Raw genomic sequence first — 20,802 nt, 5'->3', positions numbered from 1 at the left:
ACACTCTCTTCATGGTTTCTCTCTCCACCAGTTCTGCAGACATTCCTTACAGAAGCTGTGGCTGCATGACAGAAAAACCGGATCCTTAAATATTTCCTGACAGATCGAACAGTAGAGATCCTCCTCTAACTTGGAAGCCATTTTGTCTCTGAGTGAAGCTGAAATCACAACAGACAGAACGTTAAACCAGGAAGTCACTTTCTCTCCTGTAGAAACTTTATTCTCTTACTTTCACTGTGATTTCCTTGTTTTTCCTCCAGCAGCAGTCTGTGTTCCAGTGTCTGGTTCCTCAGTTTTCTCTCTGCTCGCCTTCAGTCTGTCCTGAGTCGGTAGTTTGGTGGAAGGAAGGAGACACAGGTGATTCTGGGTGTTTTCTCGATGAGTTTTTTTTTTTTTTTTCTCTCTGAACTATTTCCTGGGTTTTTTTCCCCAAGGATTCCTGTTGGAATTCCAGTCTTGAGGCAAAGATGTGGCGCCCTCTGGAGGATTTCCTGTGAATCTGCAGTTTTAGATAAAACACTACAGTACTGGAGAATAAGGTGATTATTGGTGTGAAGGGAAAATTTTCCTTCTCGCAAAGACTCTGGTTCAGAATAAAAAATGTTTTGATGCAAATTTGAATGATTTCCTGTCATTTTTATAATGTGGCTAAAAACTGAGATGGTGTAAATGCAGAAAATACTTTAAATGTAAACCAAAATAATATTAAGAAATTCAGAAAATTAAAATAAAAGCCATGAAAGTATCAAAAATACCTCCTGCATTGTTGATGCCGTGTCAAACTTTCTTCAGTGATTTAAGTTGTCTCAAATATTTAGAAACAGGTTTTATTGAACCTCAAAGCATCGATTTGTTCTTGGATGGTTCAGAGTCTCTGAATGTCATCATACTGTAGAGCTGAGTATCATCTGCATAGCTATGGCAGCTAATCTAATTTCTTGTTATAACCTGAGCTAACAGGAGCATGAAGGTGTTAAATTAGAGGAACCCCAACATGGAGCCCTGAGGGACCCCACATGTGATTTTTATCAGCTCTGATAAAAACGACACAAAGAAATCCCTGTTGATGAGATATTTCATTGTAAAATGGTTGGTTACAGGTACAAACTCATCATAAACATGTTGGATCTGATTGTTTCAGGTTTTTATACATTTCTAAGTTTTGGTTCTGAAGCCTCGCTGAGTTCGTTTCACCATCCAGCCGTTTGGTGATGTTGCTAAATTCAGCGATGCAGGAAGTTTCAGGTTATCCGACACATGAAGCCGAGCGCTAAACGATGAAGAGATCAGCTGATTTTATCACCGTCTGTCCAAGGTGGGATCATCATGTCAGCCGCAGAATCCACACCTGATTGGTCGCTTTCTGCTCCCACAGCCTCGTTCTCCATCAGGTATCAACACAAAATTATCTGACTTCTGTCTTATTCGACCCATTCATCCCTGCTAACATCTAATCATTCACCTTTCTGCATGTTGGTGTTTTTACAAATTTATCCCACTTTTGAAGGAAAATTACAACTAAACTTTATTTAGATGTACCAGAGCAAACGGGGGAAAACACAAACACATGCCACACTTTTCAGATTTTAATCTGTAAGAAAACTTAACTTTCCTTCATTACAATAAAAATCTAATAAACTGAAGTTTGTTCAGTCCAGAACATGTAGCATGTTAACTTTATTCTCCTCTAAAATAGAAGATGTTTCTGGTTCAAATGCTGATTAATTTTGCAAGAACAAAAAAATTATTTCTGCAACTTTCACTGTTTCATATGATTGGCGGCCATATTGGACTGAAGGGAAACATTCAAAGTTTGAATTTTTGACCTCAAAATGAAACTTTAAGGTGTTTTAAAACTTTAGAATTAATTTTGATTTGTTTGTTTTGAGATAATTTATAAATCTGATATTTAATTAAGAATAAAAATTTCACCAGAAGGCGAAGATGTGAAGGGAGGAAGTCACCTTGGTTTTGGTTCTGACTTGATTTAATGTTCTCATGTCCGCTGTAATAATTCATGATCCCTGCAGCTGTAAATGCGACTGCAGAGCAACATCCCTCACTCCAAATGAAGCTCTGACTCTCAGCGCAGTAATGACGGATCAGCGCTGGATAATTCATCCCAAGGCTCTAAAATATGCAATTACTCTGCAGCCGCTCCGGATCCATCGATCACCGCGATCCGCTCGCAAACGTGACGCTTCTGTCAACGCCGGAGTCAAGAAACAGACAGGTGGATGTCTGGTTCCGATCTACTGGTCTTCAAAATCCAACTAAAGTAGCAAATGTAAAATACGGAGGGAGGAAAGTGTCGTAATGTTGCTGTTTTACGTCTTCTTAGGTTTTGTTTGGATTTAGGTCTGGACTTTCCAACACCTGAACTATAAAAATTTGAAATGATTACAATGGATTTTGGAGTGTCTATGGAGGACTAATCCTGCCAAAAATGGCAATAAATATAGAAATAAAAGGTCTGATAAAGTAATTAAAGTGACAAATGTTGCAAAAAGTAAGAAATTTCCCAATTAATTTAATTATACAGTGTAGCAAAATTATTATTTTAAACAATATTAACATTGTCATTATTAATTTTCCATTTTATTTTAAAAACTTATTGTTTTATTTATTTATTCCCCATTTTTAATATTCTGAGTTTTGAAAAATATTTTTGTCTTGTTTTATTTTGTATTTATTCATTTATTTTTATTTATTGACTCTTTTCTTAAAACATATATTAATTTATTTCTCCTCTAAATTTCTTTTTTTCGCATTTTTTAATCATTATTTTTTTCAGTTGGTTTCCTTTTTTCTTTGAAAGAAAAAAGAAACTGATGAAAAAATAAAACAATTTAAACAAATTGGCAAAAGGAGAAAACAGGAAGGGAGAAAATACACAGAGGAAATATTGACATAAAACATGAGTAATTTTAAAAAACATTAACAGCAAAGCTGTTCAGAAGCAGCTGGTTAGGATTTCCTGCGGTCTTTGAACGCATCAGGGTCTCAGCAGCTCATCAGTAAAAACACATCAGCGTTTATTTACTCCTGCAAAGCCATTCAGCAGAAGAAGCGTTAGTGTCCATTACTGAGTTGTTCAGCAATAATATCTCTGCTGCAATTATGAGTGTCATTCAAAGTCGGCTTTTAGCATAATGGAGTCATCAGAAATTAGCATAAAGGCTAATTTGTTTGATTGTGCGTGAATTTGGGGAATTAGTGTCTAAATGATGACGGCTGTGAGGTGCTGGGTGTTCATAATGCGTCCATCATGGCGGCAAATCACCGACACGCTGAGAAAATCTGGTGAGTTTCATCTCCGACATTCATGGTTTATTAAGTCGCTCCTTCCTGCGGCCCGGTTCTGGTTCTGAACCGGGAGAAACATCCCAATGTTTCTCCTGGGTCACTAAAGATCACAATCACTTAACCACTGATGGTGAAAAAGAAAATAACGCTGTGGATAACAAAGAGATTTCAAGTTGACGGCTGGTGAATGATATAAGCTGAATGTCTTCCGCAGGTGCTCTTGTATGGAACTAAATTGGGGCCATAAAATTTGTTCAATGAAAGTGGAAAAAAAATTGAAACTGAAAAAATACTTTGAAACTCAAAAAAGCTTTAAAACAGAGAACAAATTTAAAACTGAAAATAAAGATTTGAAACTGAAACAAAAAGTTTTGAAACAGAAAAAATGTAAACTGAACTTTAGGGCCTCTGTCACTTTTAAATATTATGGTTTTCAGGGAAACAGTGATCACAAAAATCCAGAAAGAAAACTTGACAGATTGCAGAATAAGTTCAGCAAGAGAAATTATGGCATGGTTCAGATCAACTGAACAGGAAACACATTTTAAAACTAAAACATAGGGCCTATGGAAGATTGATGCTGCCAAAATTATTAATACATATAAAAATAAGTGTTTTGATAAAGTGATTATAATAACAAAAAAATGCATTCAAAGTATCAGTTTGTTTGTATAAGTTTGGAAAAAAATTATTTCCAATTTTGGCAAGATCAGCCCTCCATAGAGGTGTGTAAAACACACTGAAGCCAGTTCAAGATGTAGAAAAGCTTTATTAGTTTTTACAGTATGTAAAATCATCATCCAGATATTCATATCGATCAATCAGTTTTATAAATAACAAAAATGTCCCATCATCTCACAGCCAATCAGAAACATCCCCTGTAGTGATGTCATCAACCTGAGCTTGAACCCGATCAACAGGAATAAACTGACTGAACGCTTCCTGCAATCCAAATGACATTAGAACCAAGAAGAATATTTTTTTTTAATAATTATTAATTTACAAACATTCAGGTTAGACTGGCTGGTTATTTGTTCTGAAAAATACTAAATATAATAAAAAAAACTCAATAAGAAATCCCTTCAGCAGACGGTAAAAATGTGTTTTAATGGCTGGAGGTTTAACTCAGTCAGTTCAAGTTACAGGTTCACATGCTGGGAGGAACGAACACAACAAATAAAACTTCTGGTGCAAAAAAATCATTTAATGTCTAAAAGTCAAATATATACAAAGAAGGAATTAGTTTGGTTCTGTAAATGTTTGGGTTTTTAAGTTGAATTTTTAGGAGAAAATCCATTAATTTTTACTTCTCGACACGTATATGGAGAACTGATCCTGACAAAATTGAAAATATTCAAATACAGTAATTAAAGTGCCAAATATTGTAAAACAAGAAGAGAGAAAATATTGGAGGACATAGGTAAAAGAAACATTTAAAAATACCCAATAAATACAGCATATGAAAAAATTATGCAAAAAAGGAAACGCATTGGAAGTAAATTATAAAATTAATAATGGCGATAATTTATGGCACATTGTGTTCAAATACGTTTGGACAACTTTTATTTTTTGGAGACCATATTAGGGAATTTAATGATCTTAAAAAAACATTTATTTAATTATGTATTTATTTCCAGTTTTGGCATGATCAGTCTTCCATAAGGCTGGATGTGGAAGTTGAATGATCAAATCCATGATTAAAAGTTCAAAGTAATGACATTCCTCTCTGTGCTGGATGTGATCCTGTGACCAGAACTGAGTGAGTTCAGAGTTGGCACCATGAGTTTTGAAGCAGTTTTTCCTCCGTAGTTTCAGCCAAAACAGAACAAACATTCATTAACAGTCCCAGCTGAAACTGGGAGGACTTCACCCTTAGTGAGGCAGCTTGGAGGAAAAGCCCAACGATCTGGTCCTGAAGTCAGAGTTTTCCACAGACGAGTTTGTGCAGAAGTCCGTCACAGTTTTGGATGTTTTTGTGCAACATGGCGGCGGCGGCGTTGCTACCTGGAGGCGTCTGGGATGAGTTTCTTAAACCAGCGACCCACGGCAACGTCAACCCTGAGCACCAAGGTGACTCCGATCAGCAGGAAGCAGCAGCTCACCACGAAGCCAGACGCCTCAAACAGCAGCCTGGGAAACAAAACCGACTTTAGAGGCAAATTACTTCCTAATGAGGCAGATTTTAGCTCCAAACATGTTAAAACCATGAAAAACTTCAAGATCAACAGGATTTCAGGATTTCATCCAGATACTTACTTGGGTGCAAAAACCTTCCACACCATCAGGTGTCTCCTGAGAATAGCAGCAGCACAGACTGAAGAAAACACCTGAAAAAAAACAGAAACAATTTAAAACAAATCTGCACAGAAAGACGTACGGAAGGGGATTAGTGCCACTGAAAGAATAAAAATAATAATAACTGACTTAAATCATGAAGTCGCAGAAGATTAAAATTAGAATTCCAGGAAAAGTCAAAATTTGTAGAAGAAAAGTAAAAATTCTGAAAATTCAGATTAAATTGAATATTCTGAGACTAAAGTGAGAATATTGGGGGAAAAATAAGAATTCCGAGAAAAATAGTCAAAATTCGGATAAAAAAAAAACAAGATTTAAGATTAAAGTGAATATTCTGAGACTAAAGTCAAAATTGAGAGGAAAAACCAGAATTTTTTTCCAAGAAAAAATTGTCAAAATTCAGAAGGAAAAAATAAAAATCCCAAAATTAAAATCTAAATTTACAGAAAAAAGAGATAAAAGTCAGATTTTTTCCCAGCCTGCTGGTTTCCTGACCTGAGCTCCCAGAATAAAGAGGTATCGCGTTGACAGCTGCAGCAGCGCAGCGCTGAACTGATGCGGTTTCTCTCTGAGGCGCATTTCCATCACGACGTCTTCGCCTTCCTCGCCGTGACCTTTCACCCCCCTGCTGCCCCTGACCTCCCGCACCAGAGGCCAGAACAGCAGCAGAGGACAACCCACTGGAGACAAGAACATCAGTTTCCTCATTTTAATGCCACAATGTGTCAGATATTTAGAAAAACAGGAGAATAAATAATATTTCCATTGTTACACTGTATTTGTTCTTTTTAACTTTGTTCTTATTTTTTCTTGGTCTTTAACATAAAACCAACTAAAAATCATGTAAATTTGTACATATGATGTAGAAAACGTGTAAAATCGACTCTTAACCTGCAAACAAGATGTTTGAGGCGAACGTGTTGAGAGAGACCAGGCAGGCGGGCAGGAAGGTGCCGCTGTGTCCATCTGGAAACCCCACGAAGGCGGCGCCCCACTGGATGGACGGGAAGGTGGGCAGGTGACCAGTGGAGTGGAAGAACTGGGAGGCGGCCAGCGACCAGAGAGCCACTGGAGTCCAGCCGACGCTGAAAACGCCTGGATGGGAGAAAAGACAACCATCAGAATGCGGGGAACAAAAAACCGCCTGGTGATGTTCAGGGTTTCAGGAACATCACCTGTGCTGGCTGCAGGCGACCCGCGCAGGTTGGCGGCGGCGGCGTGGATGTGCAGCAGCGCCGCCATCTCCAGCAGCAGCAGCAGGAAGGCCAGCGCCAGGCCCTCTGGGTGCAGCAGCAGCAGCCCGACTCCCAGCAGGCCGCAGTGCAGCAGCAGGGGGGCGGAGTACACCGTCCCCAGGCCGTACGCCTCCACGGCGGGCCGCCCGTCCTCCTCGCCGCCGCCCAGCTCCCCGTCCTCCAGTGAGCGCCGCATGCGCTGGTAGATCTGCGGGATCAGGTGGTGCAGCTCGGCCTGCGGGCTGATGCCGGTGCTGGCTCGGTAGCGCGGCGGCAGGGCGGGGCTTCTGGCCGAGGCGGTGGTCCGCGTCTTCAGGAACACGGTGAGCGGGTCGGCCCAGATCAGGGCGAGGCCGAGGCCCAGCAGGGCGAAGGCGGCTCTGGGCAGGGCGAGCTGCGCCACGCGGATCAGCTCCGCCAGCTTCCTGAAGCCGCCCTCCGGCGCGGCGCCGACGGCCCAATGCAGGCCGGCGCAGACGCACAGCAGCGGCAGGACCCAGCGGGCGGCGAACGCCGTCCCGCCCGACGAGTTCAGGTTGCCGTAGTGACACAGCCAGAGCCGCAGCAGGTAGGCGGAGACGCCCAGAGAGCCGACGGACAGGATGTAGTAGAGGTTCTTCAGCTGGCTGTCCTGCAGGCGAGACAGCGGCGAGAGGAACGGCGACGGCGAGCAGCCGCCCTGCTCCTCCCTGCAGCCGTGGAACGACAGCGAGACGCAGGCGCACAGCACCAGGACGCCCAGGCAGCCAATCAGAGAGCTGCTCTCCTTCCTCACGGCGGCCGGGCTCAGCGCCGGCGAGGGCAGCAGCCCCGCCGACTTCAGCGGGTCAGAGGTCAGAGGGACGAGATGGCCGTCCCAGTTGAGGCGCACGGGAACGTAGAGCGCCAGAGAGAGCAGCAGAAAGGTCACGACCCTTCCTTCGTAGATGACGTAGCTGTCGGAGAGCAGCGAGGCGCAGCGGAGGAGCGGCACGGCGAGGGACGGCGCCAGCAGGCGGCGCGCCGACAGCTTCCACGCTTTGGCGCCGTTCTTTGAAACGGCCGGCCGCTTCAGTCGCCACGCCCTCCAGAGGAAGAGCGCCTCCGAGGCGAAGGCGCCGGCCGCCAGACACCACGCCGCCTCCACGTAACCACGGGCAACCAGCTGAGCAGCGGCGACAGCGACCCCGACGGTTAGCGCCGCGGCAACCGGACCCTTCAGTCCCGCACGCTTCTCCTCCGTCAGCACGGCGGAGAGCTCCGACATCACGAAACACGCCAAGCAGGCGAACGTGAGGACGGCCAGGCCGGCCGCCATCTTGGCCGGGTTGAATCTGGCCCACGTGGCTCGGCAGGTGTCCCTGACGGAGGTCAGGTAGGCCTGCAGGGAGGAGGCCAGGCGAGGCGACGGCGGCCGCCCGGCGCCGACCGAACCGAGGTAATCAGAGGAGAGGAGGGAGAAGGAGGCCTTCAGCTCAGAGAGACGCTCTGGAGGGATGTCACTGGACAGAGACGAGTAGGTGTCCAGGAAACGGTTGACCTGCAGGAGGAAAGGAGGAGGAGAAAGAGGAGGAGCAAGGGAGGAGGGAGGAGGACAGAGAGAGAGCGAGAGGAGGCAGAGAAAGGAGGGATCAAATTCTATAAAAAAAAACTCCTATTAATCTTTTCTTCCTGGTTATTAATCAGTTAATCTAAAAGTAATGAAAATAAATCAACATGTTGTACCGACACTGTACTGATGTTAAGTTGAGCAGCTTGATTTGATCTTGATTTCCTTATTTAAAGGAAATCAAGATTTCCTTTAAATAAGGAAATCTTATTTAAAGATTTCCTTATTTAAGGAAATCTTAAATAAGATTTAAGATTATTTACATGTAAGATTATCTTAAATAATCTTACATGTAATGTACATGTAAGTAATGTACATTACTTACATTTTTAAGTAATGCACATTTAAGCAGTTAAATGAAAAGTCTGCAGAATGTGACAGTTTATCGTTAGTTTCAGCCGTAAAGCCTGAGAAGGTCAGTACCTGTTTAGTGTTGATCCACAGCGCCTCCAGCTGGCTGAGAGGCCTCACTGCGCCCTGTGTTTGCTCATGTGGGGGGAACAGAGGCAGCAGGACCTGACCCACGCTGCTGAACGGGATCGGGGTTCCCAGTAACAGGGCCAGAGTGGGAACCAGGTCAGTCTGTGGGACAACATCCGGCTCATCCTGTGGAAAAACAGAAACATTTCTCATCTTTCTGTGGTTTACAGCCAGCTCTACGGAAGACCTATCCTGACAAAATTAGAAACAAATGCAGAAATAAATAAATGCCTGGATAAAATAATTAATGTGCCAAATATTAAATAAAAAGAAGTTTCAACTTATTTGAACATACAGCGTGACATAAATTAACATTTATAATTTTCTTTATTATTTAATAGATTTGTCATATTATATTTTTTGTTCCATTGTTAATTTTTTATATAAAATATTTCTCTGTTTAACCATTCATTGATTTATTTTCTCCTGTAACATTTCCTTGTTGAACACTTTCTATGTAAGATAAAAACACATTTATCTGTAAATGTTTCAGCCCAGATGATGTTTTACCTCAGTCGGCGGTCCAGGAAAGATGGCGGACGGGCTGTAGAGGAAGAGCGCAGCGTCCGTCTCCTTCTGGCTGTCCCCTCCGTGGTCTCCGGTGTCGGTCATGCCGTGGTCGCCCATCACCACCAGCAGGGTGTCGTCCTGCAGACGCTCCATCACCGACCTGGAAGGAAAACCAAATATGGTCAAAACCCTGCAGCTTCGTCTACTTCAGCGTCCGTGTGCGTTCCTGTGACCGACCTGATGACGCCGTCCATCTGGGTGAGCTTGTCGGCCATGGCCGGGTGGTCGGGTCCGAACCGGTGCCCACAGTGATCCACTCCCAGGAAATGGGCCAGCAGAACGTCCCAGTCGTCCCCCATCACTGCAGAAACCAGCAGAAACAAGCATGGAGGGTAATGCAGCAGACAGGAGGAAGGAAGATGAAGTTGGCTTCTGATTGATTCATCCTCAATAAAAGTAAAAAGTATCCGTCCGAGACATTACTCAAGTAAGAGTTAAAAAGTACAGCGCAGCACAAACACTCCTAAAAGTAAATCTTTTCAACTTTAGTTTTATGGAGCTGATATAAGTGAAGAGTTAAAATGGCCGCTCTGGGAGTTTATACATACTGGTGGTGTAGAGGTGCTGCAGGATGCCGTTGTCCACGGTGTGCAGGTCTTTGACGTTGAAGGACGGGAACGGCAGAGAGCGGTAGAACTTTTTAGGGAAGAGGTTTTCCCAGGTATCGTCGCCCATAAACACGACACGTTTACCTGCAGATAAACCCAAAATTATTAATAACGTTACAGCAGAATGGCTGGGATAGACTGAGAGAAAAGAAGGGAAACGTGTTGTTCTATTAAACTACACAGATCATTTAGGTAGGAAGAAAGGAAGAATAAAGAAAAGACAAAATAAAAAGAAAATAGAAAAAAATACAGAACGGAAAATGAAGAGAAACAGAAAAAAAAGGAACAAGAGGATGGAATAAACAAAAAATAAAGACAAATACAAAGAAAGCAAAGAAAAAAGATAGAGAGAACAAGAGAAAAAGTAAAAAGAAGAGATGAATTCAGACAGAAAGAAAAGACAGAAAAATAAAAGACAAAAATGAGAATACAGAAAAGAGGGAGAAGAAAAAAATAAAAAAGGAGAAAATCAAGAAAGAAATAAAGAAAAAGGCAGAAAAAAGACGGAAACAAGAAAAGATAAAAAATTAAATTAAACTAAGGAAAAAATAAGCATATATTTAGTTCAGTTACATTTAACCAACAGCCTCCCTGTTTCTGCTGAATACTAGAAACCCCTCAGCATGATGCTGCCACCACCATGTCTTATAGTGCTAGTATTGATCACAACATCTAACTCGGTGTCAATCATCCCATCAAAGACATTAAAAGTTGTGGTCATGACGTCACAGATCCCCACCAGCTCACCCATCTGCCCCAGCTGGTGGATAAAGTTGTCCTCCAAGATGGCGCTGGAGGCAAAGTTATTGCCAACGTCCACAAAGGTCGGCAGGGAGCCCGTGGTGAAGCCCTTGATCCTCTGCATGGTGGTGGTGGGAGGGTCGGCTCTGAACGGGTACAGCCGGCCCTGCGCGGGCCTGGCCGACACCGTCTCCTCCAGCACGGGCAGCTTGTTCTCATAAGGTCGCGGCGCGGTCTTGGTGGGGTCAAACCGGGCGAAGTCGATCTTCAGGGCGTCGATGATGAGGACGACGACCCTGCGGAACCGGGGGGGTCCCCGGCAGAAGTCCGCCGACTCCGCTCCGGGCTGCAGGACGTCCTCGCAGGCGCTGGTCCGGTTCACCTCCAGCCTCACCAGCAGGAAGCCGCCCACGAAGAGGTAGATGCCCACGAAGTAGGCCGCGCACAGCCACAGGAGCAGGGAGAGAACCGTGAGCCCCTTCATCCTGAAGCGGAACCAACAGAGGAATTCAATAAGTTGAGGTGGAAACCGGCTAACATCACCGGCTAGCTGCGGCTGATCCGTCCCGTTTCATTCACTCCTGACCTTGTATCGGCTGGGATTTCACCTCTGTGCGGCTGGAGGCGGCCGTGAAGCTGTGTGTGTGTAAACACCACAGAGGTCCAGGTGTCTCAGGTAACCACGGAGCAGACGGGAGCCTCCCTCACCTTCATTGGGACGGATACATTCACATTCCAGGCAGGTGGACCCGGCGGAAGTTGACGGCGGACTGGTTTTACTGTTACCAACCATCGAGATGTGTCCTGCTAGCCCCGCACTGAGACTGTCAGGAGAATTCAACTCTTAAGTTACAGTAGATAAATAACAAAGAAACACAAAATTGCCCAATTTAAGGAGTATAATACTTCTTAGAATTTAAATGTTGATTTTTTTAAAATGTAGGTCTGAAATAGTTCGTCGTGCCTGTGAGACAACGTCCCGGGTTTAACGGTTGAGGATAGCAGGATGTAGCGATGTGTCACTCTGTCAACATTTCGCCAAAAAACTATAAATATAAATAAATAAATAGATAATAGAGATAAATAAATACAGATTAAAATAAAATTGATTGGGAAACTGGTGCAAATTAATCACATTTTATTATAAGTAATTATAGGAAATTAAATTTAGCTAATCAAGTTATTTAAATTACCGCATAAAGTTTGATTTCAAAGGGTAACATATTTATTTACAGAGGCAGGTACTTACTTAAAAATAGTACTAAAGAAAAATTAGCACTACTGTAGCATATTTTTTATTTTTATTAATAAAAATTATGCTAAAGCCATTCAAGAAACGACTCGAGTAGGAGTAAAAACGTATTTGGTATAAAGACTAAAATATTGAGTAACAGGTCGTAATATTTAAAATATAAAGTTACAAGTTAATTATATTAATTACAACATTAGAAACATAATTTTACAGCTATTAGCTAAATATTTATCAAACTAAATATTGAGCTAGCTAACTAAACATGTAGTTGGGAGCTAAATGGAGTTATAATTTAGATTGCTGTTAATACAAAATAAAATCTTTTTCTTTCAAGAACATTTTGCATGTTTAGTTCAATAGTAAGCAAATAAAAATAAAAAACCGCACAAGAAATGTATTTTTAAGTTTTATTTTTGACATAAGTGCATGTTGTGGCCCTCAAGAACTTTCAACTTGATGGCAAAGTTTCCAATCTTCAAACTGGGAAAGGCAAGAGAACATGCCACTCAGTGAAGGCAGATTCACGTTGATCTCCAGAACTTTCCCATCATCGACCATCAGACCAACAGAATTATTTATTTTCCCTCTGTAGAGTCAGGATGACGACAAGGAAGGTAGAAAAATCTGTTACTGCAATAAAACATTAAATTTATTCAAAGGTTTTATATGCATCTTTATTAAGGTGGTCAATAATTGTGTACGGCGCTTATAAAGAAAAAGAAATGGCTGAAAACATGAGTATTTCTGCATTTACATGAGACAACATTTCTGTCCTGGAGGCTGAAGCCGGCTGAACATAAACAGTCTGTGAGGATCGACTAACTGGAGATCTGATCCGGAGATCCAACAGAAACCAGACGACTGGGTTCGGTTTTCCTCCCAGTCCCGTCGGGTCGGAGGGAACTGTTCGGTCAGCAGAGCCGCCTCCACTGGATCTGCTTCATCACTTCCTGGGTCAAACATCCCGACTTCCTTCACTCAGTCCTCTGCTCCTCTGCTGACGCCAAACCATCAGGAAGCTCCGCCTTCTCCTCCGCCGCCGCCGCCGATGATCCTGCAGGAGTCGTCTTCGCCAGCTGGCTGTAGATGGTCATCGCCTGAACACAGCAAACGAAATGAGTCGGTAACCGTTAGCAACCAGACGGATGCTGCAGGCGGTGGATACGGACCTGAGTGACCATCCCAGTGACGTCCCCGGTGTTGGACGGCAGCAGGACGGTGTTGGTCTGCTTGGCCAGGTTGGAGAACGCCGAGACGTACTGCTCAGCCACGCTGAGGGACGCCGCCGCGTTGCCGTTCTGAGAAAACAAAAAGGAACATACAGCAGCGTTCAGACACCTCAACCACAGGACGGACAGGTTTTCAGACTTTACCGGCAATATTCTGATAAAAAGAGTTTATTTTCACTTCATTTGTTAATATTCTGAGAAAATTCAAAGATTAAAATACAATTTATGAGACTAAAGTCAAAATTCTGAGAAGTGACAGGAAGAAACACTTTGACTCACTTGCTCTGTTAGCGCCTCAGACAGCAGACGGATAGCTTTAGCTTTAGCCTCAGCTATGGCTAACACGGCCTGGGCTTCACCTGCAGGAAACAAACACCAGCTTAAGATAACATGAAGGTTTCATCCAGTAAACAGACGGTGACCAAACCAACCAGCTGCCTTATTGATCTGCTCTGCCTTCTCTCCCTCTGAGGCCAGAATCTGAGCTTGTTTCCGACCCTCAGCCACGTTGATGGCCGACTCCCTCGTCCCTTCAGACTCCAGGACCGTGGCTCTCTTCTTACGCTCAGCCTCCACCTTCACAAAGTTAATGACATCAACTGGTGTTTCTGTGATGGTTGTACTGGTACAACTCAAAAAAATTGATGTTCTATTGCTTAAAGGTGTAAGATTTCACAGAAAGTAACAAGTTAAAATCAAACAACTGGGAAATGCAAACTTTACACCCCCAAAAAATCTGACCTGTGCCACATACTTTCATATCAGGACTAAAGGAGACAGAAAAAAGGAGCTAATTTCTACTAAAAACTTTTCTAGAAAACATTTTTGACTTTTCAAACTCAAAACATTCAAAGTTTTTTATAGAACATTTCTGAGCGTAATCATAAAAGTGAAAAAAAATTGAATTTTGTAATCTTTCTGATTTTCAAAAGTGAAACTTCTTTTTACTTTTGAAACAAAGACATATACTTGTTTTTCTAGAGCATTTCTGAGATTAATCTCTTGGAATTCCTCACTTCAAATCAGGACAATCTGCTGCTGGCCACGCCCCCAAACCGGATGCTAAGTCAACAACTAAACAATTGTTTTCCAGGAACCACAGTACAGAGGTAAAACCAACTCACCAAACCACCTGGAGCTCAGCTTGGGTTGCTAGGTAACAGCTGGAACTGTGCTGTGGGGTTGCTAGGTAACGGTCAGAACTGTGCTGTGGGGTTGCTAGGTAACGGTCAGAACTGTGCTGTGGGGTTGCTAGGTAACGGTGCAGTGCCAGTTGAATGTGACTTAACATTCAGAAGGTTTTTGAAACGACTCATTTCCCAGATAAATCATGAACTTGTTGCCAGAGAAATAGAAACTCAAATGGAAGAATAAAAACATCCACAGTGTGACCATGACTCCCACCTGCATCTGCATGGACTCTTTGACCCGCGGCGGGACGCTGATGTCTTTGATTTCGTAGCGCAGGCAGCGGATCCCCCACTCGTCCGACGCCTGGTTGATGGAGTGGACGATGTTGGAGTTCAGCGACTCTCGCTCCTTTTGGATCAAACGGACAGACGGTGATTAAAACTCTCCACAGGGAAACACCCGGAGGGACAAGAGACGCTGCTGGGATTTACCCGGAAAACCTTGTCCAGGGTCAGCTTCCCCAGCTCGGAGCGCATGGTGGTCTGGGCGAGCTGCGTGACGGCGTACTCCGGGTCCTCCACGCCGTAGCTGGCCTGAAAGCAGCGCACCGTCACTTTAAGATCACCTTAAAACGGCCGCTAACAGCCTGCAGGCGTACCTTAAATGGGTCCAGGATCCGCAGGTAGAGCACACCGTCGATCTGCAGCGTGACGTTATCTAGGAGGGTGAGAAATGTGGTTAGAAGCTTTTATTTTGAAATGATGGGAGCGTAAACTTGGTTAGAAGCTTTTATTTTGAAGTGATGCTCACCCAGAGAGACGGCGGATTGCTCCGGGACGTCGATCACGATCTCCTTCAGGCTCTGGACGTAGCGCACTCTGTCCAGCACCGGGATGAGGAAGTTCAGACCCTGCAGGGAAAAACAGAGAGAGAGGAGGTAAAGCACATGGAGAGATGGGTCAAAGGTCACGATCTGTAGAGATTTACAGAGACATGGTAAATGACTCAGGCAGAAAACTAAAAAAAATATTCTGATAGTTTGTGGTTAAACTTTTCAGAATCAATCTTCATCTAAGTTTATTTTAAATGAACAACAGATTCACAGAAAGAGAGAAGGAGAAAGGAAGAGAAGAAGGAATGAAGGAAGAAGGAAAAGAACAGATGAAGGAAGAGATGGATAGAAGGGAAGGAAGAAAAAAAGCTGGAATATTATTGCATCTTCATCCAGACCAGTAAAATTAATAAAGTCTAACAGGGTCCAGTTGGGAGCGTTTCCATGGTTACGGGCGGTTCTTACGGGTTCCAGGATGCGGTGGTACCGGCCCATCCTCTCCACCACCCAGGCCTCCTGCTGGGGAACGAACAGAACCACCGTGTTCATGGGCAGACTGGAGGCCCAGCGCTGCTGGACCGGACCGAACCGCTGGCTCTGCTGCAGGCGGAAAGACACACACACACACACACACACACACATTGAGTAAAGTACAACAGATTACTGTAATTATAACGTGTTAAATAATTTCTATGATTATCAGTTAATCTCCAGTCCGTCTGTCAACAAAATTGGTAATTTTTTCTGTAAATGGTCATATAATATTATATTTTCTTTGTCTGTTTTAATTCTTCTGTCTTTGTTGTTGCTCTCTTGTTCTGGTTGCCATGGCTACGACTCCATTAACCAAAACGTGTCCTCTTTTTGTCCCTTCCCACATTTTGCCATTTCTCCCCTTCCTAAAGGCATTTCGTGAACATTAAAAACAGAAATAAATAAATCATACACGTCTGATACAAAGCATTATTTAGCAACATGATCTACTCCAGTAATCTGCTATATTATGAATCCATATTAATGTATAGGAAATAATATGAAATCAGGTACGAAGTGCTTCACGGAGCCAGCAGCGCCATGTTTTCAGGTTGTTTGGCAAAGAAATGTGTGTAAACTTCATATTTGAGGCAAATCGTCTCTATTAGGAAAATGCTAATTACTTTGGTGATCCTAATTGACCATCTGCTCTCAGCTGTGTATGGACGCCCCTGCGTTACAAGTAAGGAAATTACGTCAGACAATTTGGACAAACAGGCAAACTTCTCAAAACAGCAACACAATAAAAACAATTTTCAAATGTATTAGTGGTAAATAAAATAAAAACCGCTTGTAATAGAATCAAATTTCGACTCTAAAAATAAATAAAAATCAACCAATAGTTTATGTTTACACTAGCTTGTTCCAGACCCACAGGTGTAGAGTAACATTTGGTTTAATTTTAACTGACGTCTACACGCTGAATGACGTCTGGTGGCACGAGCTAACAAGCCGAAGAGAACCGACACTGACCTGCAAAATGGCGCCGCCTCTCCGACACAGCGTCCGTAGCATTCTGCTTATTTATGAAATGTAGTTCTTAGTTGTTACTTTGACAGCTCCAGCTTTGTGATCCGGTCTGCAAACGAGCTCACGGCTCATGTGGATGACCCTCTTCTAGGAGGAAATGAAAGTTACATCAGTGGTGCAGTACTGAAAAGTCCGTCTACGCTGGAAACAGAAACCGGGCGAGAGTAGTTCCGCTTTGATAAATAATGGAACAGGTTTTATATTGTGCGAGGAAAGTGCGTTTTAGTATTTCTTTTTGCTCATTTTCAATTTTAAATTAATGTATAAAGAAAACATCTGCTAAACATATGTTTTTTTTAATTTTCTTTAAAATATATGTAACAAAATCAAGTAATAAAATAATAGTAGCTCTGACACGCAAATTGTCTGATTGTTATTGTAAAAAATATAAAATTAAAAATATTTATTGCTATTTCCCTGTGTGTTGCATCACGCACCACTATTAATTTATAATTTTGAAAATATATTTTCTCAATTTGGTTTAATACAAATGTAATGATAGAATAGTCTCACTAGGCGGTGCTGTTTGTTAATTGTTAATTAAATATTAATTCAATAAGCCCCTTGTTTTCCTTCCCTGTCTGCTACTAAATCAAACTTAATGTTTAATGTTTCAGATCAGTTTGGGATTCCATCATCCTTTATTTATTTTATCTAAACGCCCAACTACAAGAGATTTTTAAAATAAACTTTTTTCTTTCCCTAGATATATGTGTTTGTGTACTTTTTTAAAGTTTACTTCTCTGGGTGTCAGATCAGGACTTTGTGATGGTCATTCAGAAACGTCCTTATTTTTCTCTAAGCCATTTTTTTTAATTTAGCAGACCAATTTGTCCCAAAACTTTAACTTTCTGACTGATGTCTTGAGATCTTGCTTCAGTATTTCCACATAATATTCTTTTCTTATGATGGAATCCATGTTGTGAAGCGCACCAGTTCTTCTTCCTGCAGCAAAACAGTCCCACATCATGATGCTACCACTACTGGACTTCACAGTATGGGGATGCTACTCTGCTTTTCTCCTGGTGTCAACTTCCTATTTTTTTCATTTTCTGCCTCTTTTGACAAATTTTCTTTAGTTTTTTTTTTTCCCATGGTGTCACACAAGGAAGTAGGTGTTCAATAAAATATTTCCCCAGTTGTTTCTCCATTTAGCTCATTTCAGATTCCAAAATAGTTTATTTTATCGTATTTTATAGTATGTAAACTCTTCAATTACACTCTGATGTTTAGTGAATAATATAACTGTCAATTCTAACTGACCTGCAACAGGAAAGGTTCATTTTGATTTCATGTTTAAAAATATCTGTGTAAAACATACAACTAAGTATGACAAAAATATATAAATAATACAGTAATATTTATTTTTCTCTAAATAAATATTTAGAGAAGTTCTAGTATGTAGAACTGGACCAAAAGCAAATTAATAAAAAAAATTAATTATAATTTGGGTTATTTCATTGTTAGGTCAGGAAAGCGTCACGTGTTCCCTCCTCCCTCTCTCTTCACCGATTGGTGGAAAGCTTAAAAACGCCCCGCCCTCCAGCTGCAGCGCTCCTTCTGATTGGTCCGCTGTGACGCCAGTAACAGGTGTCCTCTCCTCCTCCTTTTAGGCGCTCTGTCGAGCTTTTCCATCCGAGTGGAAAGCTGGGATGAGAGTTTTAATAATGGCGTGGACACAGCGGGGAGCAGCTGCTCTTTACTCCCCGTCCGGTGCCGGCCAGAAACCTGCGAGCGTCGAAAAACGGATTTTACTGGAGCTTTGAGAGCATTTTTACGGATTTTATTATGTTACCTCACTGAAAGTAAATCTCCGCTGAGAGCCTCAAACTGTGAAACTACCTGCTGCTTGTCGCTGGAAGCGCTTTGTCATGTCGTTACTGTGTGTCAAAGGTAGGTCTTTGCTTTTTACATCGACTTTAAGTGAGTTTCGTGTAACTGATGGCGGAAAATCATCGTCCCTCATAGAGTAACTTCAAAATTAAGTGTATCAAGCACAAAAAGTGCTACAATCCTATAAATCTATTATTTGTTTAATACATATTTGTTTTAATAAGTGCAATACACAAATAATATTGCATCTTAAAGTATTTAAGGATCAATTTGTATTTCCTTTGACGTATGGCATGCCAAAAGTGCCTTAGTTTCACAAATAATAACTGCCACAAATGTATTGAATCAATCAAATAATCAAAAGCCAAAATCAAGAATAAGAATTTGATTTCATGACATTATCAAATGATGTAATCTTAGTAGTTATTTTATCTGTATTATGATCAAATATGGAGTGCCAAAAGTGCCTCAGTTTAACAAAAATAATATTTAAGTCAAAATTAAGAATAAGAATTTGATTTTGTGATATTATAAAGTTGTGTAATTTTAATAGTTATTTTTACATGTACTGTGATGTTTTTATGGAGTTCCAGAATTGCCTCAATTTAACTAAAAATAATATTTAGGTAATATAGTAGTTTAAATATGCCCCAACTGTATTAAATTCCAATCAAATATTTAAAAGTGAAAATGAAGACTAAACCTTGGGTTTCATTACATTGTAAAATCATTTATAATTTCAGTAGTTATTTTATTCGCATTTGTGATTGCTACAATATAACAAATTAAGAAATAATTAAGTAATAGTTTTGGATTAATGGGAAATAAATACATTTGATAAAAATTGTATAAGTAAACTAGCATCTGATTGGTTAATCTGCTCATCAAGTTGACTTTAGATCAATTATAATTACATGAGTTGTGTTGGCTTTGACAGGTAAAGCCTAATTTATTTAAATATTTTTTATTGCAGTTAAAAGTTAATTATTATGGTGGTGTGGTGGCACAGGGACTTGGCACAACCCATGTATTGAGGCCTTAGTCCTCATGCCGGTGGTCGCAGGTTCGATTCCCGGCCTGGTGACATTTGCCACATGTCTTCCCCCTCCCTCATTACCCTCTTTCCTGTCAAAGGCAACTATAGCCAACAAAAAAATTAATTATTATAGATTTTATGAAATTTTTGTATATTTGTTGCCAAATTTAAGTAATAACAAACAAAAACAAATGTAAAAAAATATTTTATTTAATTAAGGTACATTTAGATCTCCATAGTAACAGTTAATCAACGTGGCTTCTTAAACATCCTCCTAATATCTGATTGGTGAACATCGTCTAACGCAAAAATGATGACTTTATTAATTTAATATGAAAATACACATTGTATTTAATAAACTATTGTGCTAGTTCCTAAAAAATTGTATTTTAGGTTGAATTTTCCAGTTTTGCCGTTTAGTTTTTGTGAACAGTAAAACTTAAATGGTTGTAAAAATAATTATGACATGGTGCCTCTGAAGAGTCTGTTGACCCAGTTTTAACTTATCGGAGCAACAGCTGCTTGAAGCTTAATTACGTTTTTATTGTTCGTTTACATTGAGATACGACAGACAGAGAGGAAACCCTTAGAGATTAAAATGGGAAGGCAGGATCCTGCTCCGCCATCTTTACATCAGTAATCTTATGTAATTTCTAATTCTGTGAAGCGGTTTGACCCGGTGATGCTAACAGAGCAGGAGTGAATAAACTGCAAAGCCCAAAACCAACAACTGGACCTCCATGATGAGAAAACCTGCTGACCGGAAAAAAACTCAAGAAAATCCTTTAAATCGTTCCAGTCTGTAAGGAGATGGGACTCAGCTGTTCTGTTCTGATTAACACATAAACGGAGACATTTCTGATCGTTTTGGGCTCAATGGTTCCGGTTAGCAGGAGATCAGAGTGAATGAAAGACTCAACAGGCGTTTGGTTGGTAGTTTATTCAATGTCTTTATGTGCTGATAGAGCAGCTGTAGTTTAATTATAGCAGTAACAGCAAATGGGTTTACCATCCATCCATCTATACGTACATCCATCCATCCATCCATCTATACGTACATCCATCCATCCATCTATACGTACATCCATCCATCCATCCATCTA

The 20,802-nt window shown here is 41.5% G+C and overlaps 3 protein-coding genes across 15 annotated transcripts in view; 1 reads left to right on the top strand and 2 right to left on the bottom strand.

Moving 5' to 3' along the window:
- Positions 1-4,055: 4,055 nt before the first annotated feature.
- On the bottom strand, positions 4,056-11,891 carry pigo (phosphatidylinositol glycan anchor biosynthesis, class O). Its single transcript, XM_007541012.2, has 11 exons — positions 11,410-11,891; positions 10,830-11,308; positions 10,023-10,166; positions 9,652-9,775; positions 9,415-9,574; positions 8,848-9,030; positions 6,777-8,355; positions 6,493-6,696; positions 6,097-6,281; positions 5,563-5,633; positions 4,056-5,436 (listed from the first exon to the last, which is right to left on the bottom strand). Exons 2-11 carry the CDS (start codon positions 11,305-11,307, stop codon positions 5,307-5,309), a joined length of 3,258 nt encoding a protein of 1,085 aa, XP_007541074.1. The 5' UTR covers position 11,308; positions 11,410-11,891; the 3' UTR covers positions 4,056-5,306.
- A 578-nt stretch (positions 11,892-12,469) lies between these two features.
- Positions 12,470-16,975, bottom strand: stoml2 (stomatin (EPB72)-like 2). The gene is made up of 10 exons (XM_007541011.2): positions 16,774-16,975; positions 15,733-15,867; positions 15,246-15,345; positions 15,094-15,152; positions 14,927-15,028; positions 14,709-14,843; positions 13,736-13,880; positions 13,584-13,663; positions 13,245-13,373; positions 12,470-13,172 (listed from the first exon to the last, which is right to left on the bottom strand). Exons 1-10 carry the CDS (start codon positions 16,813-16,815, stop codon positions 13,050-13,052), a joined length of 1,050 nt encoding a protein of 349 aa, XP_007541073.1. The 5' UTR covers positions 16,816-16,975; the 3' UTR covers positions 12,470-13,049.
- A 1,412-nt stretch (positions 16,976-18,387) lies between these two features.
- unc13bb (unc-13 homolog Bb (C. elegans)) overlaps positions 18,388-20,802 on the top strand; it is a 75,953-nt gene continuing 73,538 nt past the window's right edge. For 3 of the 13 annotated variants that reach the window (XR_001660086.1, XM_016665404.1, XM_016665402.1), the window contains exon 1: positions 18,417-18,723. Coding sequence is in view for 12 of the 13 variants with exons in the window: in XM_016665404.1 (XP_016520890.1) it covers positions 18,702-18,723 (22 nt within the window). In the remaining variant the exon portion in view is untranslated. Of the gene's footprint in view, positions 18,724-20,802 lie in introns of all 13 variants that reach the window. The other 10 variants (XM_016665399.1, XM_016665401.1, XM_016665398.1 and 7 more) reach the window with 6 other exon arrangements.

This window comes from Poecilia formosa, unplaced genomic scaffold (genome assembly GCF_000485575.1).
Source record: "Poecilia formosa unplaced genomic scaffold, Poecilia_formosa-5.1.2 Scaffold579, whole genome shotgun sequence".
In the NCBI taxonomy this organism is placed as follows: domain Eukaryota; kingdom Metazoa; phylum Chordata; class Actinopteri; order Cyprinodontiformes; family Poeciliidae; genus Poecilia; species Poecilia formosa.
Note: the sequence above shows the minus strand (reverse complement) of the source record. Positions and strands in the feature narration are given on the sequence as shown.

Coding starts and splice junctions, on each gene's coding strand:
- pigo (XM_007541012.2), bottom strand. CDS start 11,307: ATGAAGGGGCTCACGGTTCTCTCCCTGCTCCTGTGGCTGTGCGCGGCC. Junction 9,031..9,414: donor TTCCTGGACCGCCGACTGAG/GTAAAACATCAT, acceptor GTTTTTCCACAG/GATGAGCCGGATGTTGTCCC. Junction 8,356..8,847: donor TGTGGATCAACACTAAACAG/GTACTGACCTTC, acceptor TTCCTCCTGCAG/GTCAACCGTTTCCTGGACAC.
- stoml2 (XM_007541011.2), bottom strand. CDS start 16,815: ATGCTACGGACGCTGTGTCGGAGAGGCGGCGCCATTTTGCAG. Junction 15,868..16,773: donor GAGGCGGCGCCATTTTGCAG/GTCAGTGTCGGT, acceptor TTCCGCCTGCAG/CAGAGCCAGCGGTTCGGTCC. Junction 14,844..14,926: donor CCCTGGACAAGGTTTTCCGG/GTAAATCCCAGC, acceptor TTGATCCAAAAG/GAGCGAGAGTCGCTGAACTC.